General features: G+C 53.0%; 1 protein-coding gene across 1 annotated transcript; it reads right to left on the bottom strand.

Annotated features, from left to right (window-relative positions):
- Positions 1-3: 3 nt before the first annotated feature.
- LOC120513552 (synaptotagmin-3-like) lies at positions 4-4,373 on the bottom strand (the record flags this gene model as incomplete). Its single annotated transcript, XM_039733094.1, has 3 exons — positions 4,211-4,373; positions 961-1,188; positions 4-398 (listed from the first exon to the last, which is right to left on the bottom strand). Coding segments are annotated over exons 1-3 (777 nt in total), but the record flags the coding sequence as incomplete, so codon positions are not given.
- Between the last annotated feature and the right edge of the window lie 5,954 nt (positions 4,374-10,327).

Raw genomic sequence — 10,327 nt, 5'->3', positions numbered from 1 at the left:
CTCCTGGATGTCCCTCCAGATGGCCACCTCGGGCCGCGCCTCGGCCGCCTCCAGCAGGTTGTCCAGCACCACCTGCCCGATGAGGTCGTGCCGCGAGAAGCGGTCGAAGTCGTAGACGCTGAAGTGCAGGCGCCGCGCCGGCAGCTCGGCGAAGGGCACCCCGAAGCTGAAGGTCTCGTCCCACTCGGGGTTCAGCGTCCGCCGCAGCACCTTGGTCTGGAACTTCTTCTTGCGGTCGGGCAGCAGGTAGATCTTGACGTAGGGGTCGGAGAAGCCGTTGGAGTCCTTGGCGGGCAGGTCGCGGGCGCGCAGCACGCGCACCAGCAGCTGCTGCGAGCCGTACGAGTAGCGCAGGGACACCTGCAGCCGCCCGCAGCTCGGCGCCGCGCCGCCGGGGCCTTGGAGTTAGAGATGGTTTTGGGATGAGGGATTTGAGATTAGAGATACTTTTGGGGTGATGGATTTGGGGTTAAGGATGCTTTTGGGGTGATGGATTTGGGGCTAGAAATGGTTTTGGGTTGAGGGATTTGGGGTTACAGACCCTTTTGGGGTTGGGGATTTGGGGTGGAGGATTTGGGGTTAGAGAAGGTTTTGGTGTCAGGAATTGGGGCTAGAGAAGGTTTTGGGGTTGGGAATTTGGGGTCAGTGTTGGTTTTGGGGTCAGGGATTTGAGATTAGAGACGGTTTTGGGGTCAGGGATTTGGGGTTAGAGACCTTTTTAGGGTTGTGAGTTTGGGGCTTGAAATGGTTTTGAGATGGAAGATTTGGGGTTAGAGACGGTTTTGGGGTCACAGATTTGGGGTCAGTGTTGGTTTTGGGGTCAAGGTTTTGGGGCTAGAGAAGATTTTGGGGTTGGGAATTCAGGGTCAGTGCTGGTTTTGGGATGGGGATTTGGGGCCAGTTGGTTTTGGGGTGGGGATTTGGGGTCAGTTGGTTTTGGGGTGGGGACCAGGTAGCAGCGCTCGGGGGGGGGCTCGGGGTCCCCCCGCTCGGGCAGGGGGTCCCCGAAGGGCGCCGCCCCGCCCCCCACCCCCGGCTGGGGGGGGTCTTTCCTCGGGGGGACCCCCCCGGGACCCCCCTTGTGGCGCCAGGGGACCCAGCAGAGCTTCCAGGAGACGAAGAGCGAGACCCCCAGCAGGACCAGGCCGCAGAAGGTGACGATGACGGACAGCAGCGACACCGACACCTCTGGGGGGGGACAGACCCAAAATCACCCCAAATCAACCCAAAAATAAACCAAAATGCCAAAAATACAAAAAAAAACCCCAAAAATCCACCCAGAATTCACCAAAATGCACCCAAACCCCGCAGGGTGACAGCCCCAGCGGGACCAGGCCGCAGAAGGTGACGATGACGGACAGCAGTGACACCGACACCTCTGGGGGGGGACAGACCCAAAATCACCCAAAATCAACCCAAAAAATACCAAAAAATACCAGAAAAATCCACCCAGAATTGCCCCAAACCCCGCAGGGTGACACCCGCAGCGGGACCAGGCCGCAGAAGGTGACGATGACGGACAGCAGCGACACCGACACCTCTGGGGGGGTGAGAGACCCGAAATCACCCAAAATCAAAGAGCGAGACCCCCAGCAGGACCAGGCCGCAGAAGGTGACGATGACGGACAGCAGCGACACCGACACCTCTGGGGGGACAGATCCAAAATCACCCAAAATCAACCCAAAATCAACCCAAAATTCATCAAAAATCTGCACAAAGTCTGAAAAAATTCACCCAAAAATCACAAAAATCCACCCAGAATTCCGCCACCCCCGGCAGGACCAGGCCGCAGGAGGTGACGATGACGGACAGCAGCAACACCGACACCTCTGGGGGGTGAGAAACCCAAAATCACCCAAAATCAACCCAAAAATAAACCAAAATATCAAAAAAATCCACCCAGAATTCACCAAAATGCACCCAGAACCCGCAGGGTGACAGCCCCAGCAGGACCAGGCCGCAGGAGGTGACAATGACAGAGAGCAGCGACACCGACACCTCTGGGGGGTCCACCCAGAATTCACCAAAATGCACCCAGAACCCTCAGGGTGACACCCCCAGCAGGACCAGGCCGCAGGAGGTGACAATGACAGAGAGCAGCGACACCGACACCTCTGGGGGGGGGACAGACCCAAAATCACCTAAAATCAACCCAAAATGAATCCAAAATACATTCAAATCTACACAAAATCTGGAAAAATCCGCCCAAAAATCACAAAAGTCCACCCAGAATTCCGCCACCCGCAGCAGGACCAGGCCGCAGAAGGTGACGGTGACGGACAGCAGCGACACCAACACCTCTGGGGGGGACAGACCCAAAATCACCCAAAAATAACCCAAAATCTGCACAAAGTCCATAAAAATCCACCCAAAAATCACAAAAATCCACCCAGAATGCCGCCCCCCCCAGCAGGACCAGGCCGCAGAAGGTGACGGTGACGGACAGCAGCGACACCGACACCTCTGGGGGGGGCAGACCCAAAATCACCCAAAAATAACCCAAAATCCGCACAAAGTCCATAAAAATCCTCCCAAAAATCACAAAAATCCACCCAGAATGCCGCCCCCCCCAGCAGGACCAGGCCGCAGAAGGTGACGGTGACGGACAGCAGCGACACCGACACTTCTGGGGGGGAATAGACCCAAAATCATCCAAAATCAACCCAAAATTAAACCAAAATATCAAAAAAATCCACCCAGAATTCACCAAAATGCACCCAGAACCCGCAGGGTGACAGCCCCAGCAGGACCAGGCCGCAGGAGGTGACAATGACAGAGAGCAGCGGCACCGACACCTCTGGGGGGGGACAGACCCAAAATCACCCAAAGATGTGCCCAGGTGTGCCATACCTGTATCGCTGGGTGTGTCCCCAGGTACCCCAGGTGTGCTGTACCTGTCCCCAGCTGTGCCCAGGTGTATCTAAGTGTCTCCCCAGGTGTGCAGTACCTGTCCCCAGGTGTGTCCAGGTGTGTCCAGGTGTGCCGTACTGTGTCCAGGTGTTTCCAAGTGTGCCCATGTGCTGTCTCCAGAGGTGACAATGACAGAGAGCAGCGACACCGACACCTCTGGGGGGGGAACAGACCCAAAATCCAGAAAAATCCACCCAAAATTACCAAAAATACAAAAAAAACCCCAAAAAATCCACCCAGAATTGGCCCAAACCCTGCAGGGTGACACCCGCAGCAGGACCAGGCCGCAGGAGGTGACGATGACGGACAGCAGCGACACCGACACTTCTGGGGGGTGAGAAACCCAAAATCACCCAAAATCCAGAAAAATCCACCCAAAAAGACCAAAAAATACAAAAAAAATGCACCCAGAATTGGCCCAAACCCCGCAGGGTGACACCCGCAGCGGGACCAGGCCGCAGGAGGTGACAATGACCGACAGCAGCGACACCGACACCTCTGGGGGGGGACAGACCCAAAATCACCCAAAGATGTGCCCAGGTGTGCCATACCTGTATCGCTGGGTGTGTCCCCAGGTACCCCAGGTGTGCTGTACCTGTCCCCAGCTGTGCCCAGGTGTATCTAAGTGTCTCCCCAGGTGTGCAGTACCTGTCCCCAGGTGTGTCCAGGTGTGTCCAGGTGTGCCGTACCTGTGCCCAGGTGTATCTGGGTGTGTCCCCAGGTGTCCCCAGGTGTGTCCCAGGTGTCCCCAGGTGTGCCCAGGTGTGCCCAGGTGTCCCCAGGTGTCCCCAGGTGTGCCCAGGTGTGCCCAGGTGCCCGTACCTGTATCGGCGGGCCGGGGATGGCCGCGGTGCCGCAGCAGCTGTGTGCAGGTGTATCTGGGTGTGTGCCCAGGTGTGCCCAGGTGTGCCGTACCTGTCCCCAGGTGTGTCCCCAGGTGTGCCGTACCTGTCCCCAGGTGTGCCCAGGTGTGCCCAAGTGTGCAGTACCTGTGCCCAGGTGTGCCCAGGTGTGCTGTACCTGTCCCCAGGTGTGTCTATACCTGTGTCAGCCGGCCGGGGGTGGCCGCGGAGCCGCAGCAGCTGTGCCCAGGTGTGCCCAGGTGTGCCCAGGTGTGCCCAGGTGTGCCGTACCTGTCCCCAGGTGTGCCCAGGTGCCCGTACCTGTGTCGGCGGGCCGGGGGTGGCCGCGGTGCCGCAGCAGCTGTGCCCAGGTGTATCTGGGTGTGTCCCCAGGTGTGCCCAGGTGTGCAGTACCTGTCCCTAGGTGTGCCATACCTGTCCCCAGGTGTGTCTATACCTGTGTCAGCCGGCCGGGGGTGGCCGCGGTGCCGCAGCAGGTCGGTGAACTCCAGGCAGCGCGCGTGGGGCGGGCGCGCGCGGGGGGCGAAGCAGAGCTCGTGCACCAGGCGCAGCGCGCTGCGGCAAACGTCCTCCTCGTAGTCCCCGGACATGGCCTGGGAATGGGGAAAAAACGTGGGAAATTGGGAAAAAACGGGAGAAAAATGAGATTTTTGGGATGCCCGGGTGTCCTGAAAAAATGGGGGGAAAATGGGGAAATATGGAGAAAATATGGAGAAAATACACATAAAATATGGGTCCAACGTCCTCCTCGTAGTCCCCAGACATGGCCTGGGAATTGGGGAAAAAATGCGGGAAATTGGGAAAAAATGGGAGGAAAAATGAGGGGTTTGGGATTGCTGGGTGTGGGGAAAAAATGGGGACATTTGGGGGAAATACGGAAAACATATTCAGAAAATATTGAGAAAATATGGGATAAACGTCCTCCTCATAGTCCCCGGACATGGCCTGGAAATTGGGGAAAAACCACGGGAAATTGGGAAAAAATGGGAGGAAAAATGAGGGGTTTGGGATTTCTGGGTGTCCTGAAAAAATGGGGAAATTTGGGGAAAATGTGGAGAAAATATGGGGAAAATATGGGATAAATGTTCTCCTTGTAGTCGCCGGACATGGCCTGAAAATCGGGGCAAAAACGCGGGAAATTGGGAAAAAACGGGGGAAAAATGAGGGGTTTGGGATTGCTGAGTGTGGGGAAAAAATGGGAAAATTTGGGGAAAATATGGATAAAATATTGTGAAAATATTGAGAAAATATGGGATAAGTGTCCTCCTCGTAGTCCCCGGACATGGCCTGGGAATGGGGAAAAAACGTGGGAAATTGGGAAAAAACGGGAGAAAAATGAGATTTTTGGGATGCCCGGGTGTCCTGAAAAAATGGGGGGAAAATGGGGAAATATGGAGAAAATATGGAGAAAATACACATAAAATATGGGTCCAACGTCCTCCTCGTAGTCCCCAGACATGGCCTGGGAATTGGGGAAAAAATGCGGGAAATTGGGAAAAAATAGGCGGAAAATGAGGGGTTTGGGATGCCCGGGTGTCCTGAAAAAATGGGGGGAAAATGGGGAAATTTGGGGAAAATGTGGAGAAAATACGGGGAAAATATGGGATAAATGTTCTCCTTGTAGTCGCTGGACATGGCCTGAAAATTGGGGCAAAAACATGGGAAATTGGGAAAAAATGGGTGGAAAATGAGGGGTTTGGGATTGCTGGGTGTCCTGAAAAAATGGGGAAATTTGGGGAAAATGTGGAGAAAATACGGGGAAAATATGGGATAAACGTCCTCCTCATAGTCCCCGGACATGGCCTGGAAATTGGGGAAAAACCACGGGAAATTGGGAAAAAATGGGAGGAAAAATGAGGGGTTTGGGATTTCTGGGTGTCCTGAAAAAATGGGGAAATTTGGGGAAAATGTGGAGAAAATATGGGGAAAATATGGGATAAATGTTCTCCTTGTAGTCGCCGGACATGGCCTGAAAATCGGGGCAAAAACGCGGGAAATTGGGAAAAAACGGGGGAAAAATGAGGGGTTTGGGATTGCTGAGTGTGGGGAAAAAATGGGAAAATTTGGGGAAAATATGGATAAAATATTGTGAAAATATTGAGAAAATATGGGATAAGTGTCCTCCTCGTAGTCCCCGGACATGGCCTGGAAATTGGGGAAAAAACACGGGAAATTGGGAAAAAATGGGAGAAAAATGAGATTTTTGGGATGCCTGGGTGTCCTGAAAAAATGGGGAAATTTAGGGAAAATGTGGATAAAATATGGAGAAAAATAAGGCAGCGAACGTCCTCCTCGTAGTCCCTGGACATGGCCTGAAAAATGTGGAAAAACCACAAAAAATTGGGAAAAAGTGGGGGGAAATTGAGATTTTTGAGATGCCCAGATATCCTGAAAAATGGGGGGAAATATGGATAAAATATAGATAAAGTATGGATAAAATATGGATAAAATATGGGATAAATCTTCTCGTAGTCCCTGGACATGGCCTGGAATCGGGGCAAAAACGCGGGAAATTGGGAAAAAATGGGGGAAAAATGAGGGGTTTGGGATTTCTGGGTGTTCTGAAAAAATGGGGAAAATATGGATAAAATATGGATAAAATATGGGTAAAGTATGGATAAAATATGGGATAAAATAGGGATAAAATATGGATAAAATAGGGATAAAATATGGATAAAATATGGATAAAATATGGGATAAAATAGGGATAAAATATGGATAAAATTGGGATAAAATAGGGATAAATGTTCTCGTAGTCCCTGGACACGGCCTGGAAATGGGGAAAAGCCACGCCCCTCATTCCCCACCCCTTTAAGCCCCGCCCATTAAGCCCCTCCCATTTAAGCCCCACCCCCTTTAGCCACTCCCCTTTAGGCCCCGCCCCTCAAAACTGACCCCAAAACTGACCCCAAACATGAACCTAAATGTGACCCCATGACCCCCAAAACTGACCCCAAAAGTGACCCTGTGACCCCCAAAAGTGACCCCAAAAATGAATCCAAGTGACCCCAAAAGTGACCCCAAAAGTGACTCCAAACATGAACCTAAATGTGACCCCGTGACCCCCAAAACTGACCCCAAAAGTGACCCCCAAACTGACCCCATGACCCCCAAAAGTGACCCCAAATATGAATCTGAACGTGACCCCAAAAGTGACCCCAAACGTGACCCCAAAACTGACCCTGTGACCCCCAAAAGTGACCCCAAATATGAACCCGAACGTGACCCCAAAAGTGACCCCAAAACTGATCCCAAAAGTGACCCCAAACGTCACCCCAAAACTGACCCTGTGACCCCAAAAATTAACCCAAACGTGACCCCAAAAGGGACCCCAAAAGTGACCCCAAATATGAACCAAAACGTGACCCCAAAGTGACCCCAAAAGAAACCCTGTGACCCCCAAAAGTGACCCCAAAAATGAACCAAAACATGACTCTGTGACCCTAAAAATGACCCCAAAAATGACCCCAAAAGGGACCCCAAAAGTGATCCCAAAAGTGACCCCAAACGTGACCCCGTGACCCCCAAATCGAACCCAAAAGTGACCTAAAAGCAAAAGTGACCCCAAAAGTGACCCCAAATATGAACCAAAACGTGACCCCAAAGTGACCCCAAAAGAGACCCCGTGACCCCCAAAAGTGACCCCAAAAATGAACCAAAACATGACTCTGTGACCCTAAAAATGACCCCAAAAATGACCCCAAAAGGGACCCCAAAAGTGATCCCAAAAGTGACCCCAAACGTGACCCCGTGACCCCCAAATCGAACCCAAAAGTGACCTAAAAGTGCTCCAAACATCACCCCAAACGTGACCCCAAATGAGACCCCAAAAGTCACCCTAAAAGTGACTCCGTGACCTCCAAAAATGGACCCAAAACATGACTCTGTGACCCCAAAACTGATCCCAAAAGTGACCCCAAACGTGACCCCGTGACCCCCAAATCGAACCCAAAAGTGCTCCAAACGTCGCCCCAAACCTGATCCCGTGACCCCCAAAAATGAACCAAAACGTGACCCTGTGACCTGCAAAAATGACCCCAAAAATGAATCCAAAAGGGACCCCAAAACTGATCCCAAAAGGGACCCCAAAAGTGACCCCAAAAGTGACTCAAAAGTGACCCCAAAAATGAGCCCAAACGTGACCCCAAATGAGACCCCAAACGTGACCCCCAAAAGTGCCCCCGTGACCCCCAAAAATGAACCAAAACATGACTCTGTGACCCCAAAACTGATCCCAAAAGTGACCCCAAACGTGACCCCGTGACCCCCAAATCGAACCCAAAAGTGCTCCAAACGTCACCCCAAAACTGATCCCGTGACCCCCAAAAATGAACCAAAACGTGACCCTGTGACCTGCAAAAATGACCCCAAAAATGAATCCAAAAGTGACCCCAAAAGTGACTCAAAAGTGACCCCAAAAATGAACCCAAACGTGACCCCAAATGAGACCCCAAACGTGACCCCCAAAAGTGACCCCGTGACCCCCAAAAATGAACCAAAACGTGACCCTGTGACCTGCAAAAATGACCCCAAAAATGAATCCAAAAGGGACCCCAAAACTGATCCCAAAAGTGACCCAAAACTGAACCCAAAGTCACCCCAAAGGTGACCCCAAAAGTGAACCCAAAAGTGACCCAAAAGTGACCCAAATGTGCCCCAAAACTGAACCCAAAAGTGACCCCAAAGGTGACTCCGTGACTCCCAAAAGTGACCCCAAAAGTGGCTCCATGACCCCCAAAAGTGACCCCAAAAGTGAACCCAAAAGTGACCCCAAAAGTGACACCAAAAATTACCCCAAAACTGATCCCAAAAGGGACCCCAAAAGTGACCCCAAACGTGACCCCGTGACCCCCAAATCGAACCCAAAAGTGCCCCAAAAGTGACCCCAAAAATGGACCCAAAACTGCCTCAGACCAGGTGTGACCCCAAAACTGCCCCCCAAAATCTCCACCCCAAACCCCTGAACCCCAAACCTGCATCCCTCACACTCCTGCACCCCAGTACCTGTCCCAAAACCTGCACCCCAAATCTGCCCCACACACACCTAATCAATCCCACACACCTGAACCCCAAAATCCTCACCCCAAAATCAACCCTGCACACACCTGAACCCCAAAACCTGCACCCCAAAGTCACTCACAAAATCTGCCTCACACGCCTGAACCCCAATTCCTGCACCCCAAAATCAGCCCCGCACACACCTGAACCCTTTCACCTGCACCCCAAATCCGCACCTACACACCTGAACCCCAAAACCTGCACCCATCACATACCTGCACCCCAATACCTGTCCCACAAAATCAGCCCCCAAAATCAGCCCCGCACACCTGAACCCCCACACCTGAACCCCAAAACCGCCCCTAAAACCTGAACCCCAAAACCTGCACCCCAAAATCAGCCCCTCACACACCTGAACCCCAATACCTGCACCCCAAAATCAGCCCCGCACACACCTGAACCCCAAAATCACCCCCGCACACCTGCACCCCAAAACCTGCACCCCAAAACTGCTCCTAATACCTGCACCACACACCTGAACCCCAATTCCTGCACCCCAAAATCAGCCCCACACACCTGAACCCAATCAGCTGCACCCCAAATCCGCACCTACACACCTGAACCCCAAAACCTGCACCCCTCACACACCTGCACCCCAACATCTGTCCCCCAAAATCAGCCCCGCACACCTGAACCCCAAAACCTGCACCCCAATACCTGCACCCCTCACACACCTGAACTCCAAGACCTGCACCCCAAAATCAGCCCCACACACACCTGAACCCCAATACCTGAACCCCAAAACCTGCACCCCAAATCCGCACCTACACACCTGAACCCCAAACCTGCACCCCTCACACACCTGCACCCCAATTCCTGTCCCACAAAATCAGCCCCGCACACCTGAACCCCCACACCTGCACCCCAATACCTGCGGCACTCACACCTGAACCCAAATACCTGCACCCCAAAGTCACCCCAAAATCTGCTCACACACCTGAACCCCAATACCTGCACCCCAAAATCAGCCCCGCACACACCTGAACCCCAGTGCCTGAACCCAAATACTTGCACCCAAATACCTGCACCCCAAAATCAGCATCGCACACCTGAACCCCAAAACCTGCACCCCAAATTCACCCACAAAATCTGGTCACACACCTGAACCCCAATACCTGCACCCCAAAATCAGCACCGCACACCTGAACCCCCACACCTGCACCCCAAAGTCACCCACAAAATCTGCCTCACACACCTGAACCCCCAAATCCTCTCCCAAAATCAGCACCGCACACCTGAACCCAAAACCTGCACCCAAAACCTGAACCCCAAAATCAGCCCCTATACCTGCACCCCACACCTGAACCCCAAACCTGCACCCCTCACACACCTGCACCCCAAAACCTGCACCCCAAAATCACCTCCCTACCTGTCCGCCATCATCTTCCCCCACACCTGCACCCCAAACCTGCTCCACACACCTGAACCCCAAAACCTGCACCCCAAATTTGCACCCACACACCTGAACCCCAAAATCAGCCCCCAAAATCAGCCC

The sequence above is a fragment of the Passer montanus genome, unplaced genomic scaffold (genome assembly GCF_014805655.1).
Source record: "Passer montanus isolate IOZ18808 unplaced genomic scaffold, ASM1480565v1 scaffold829, whole genome shotgun sequence".
In the NCBI taxonomy this organism is placed as follows: Eukaryota; Metazoa; Chordata; class Aves; order Passeriformes; family Passeridae; genus Passer; species Passer montanus.
Note: the sequence above shows the minus strand (reverse complement) of the source record. Positions and strands in the feature narration are given on the sequence as shown.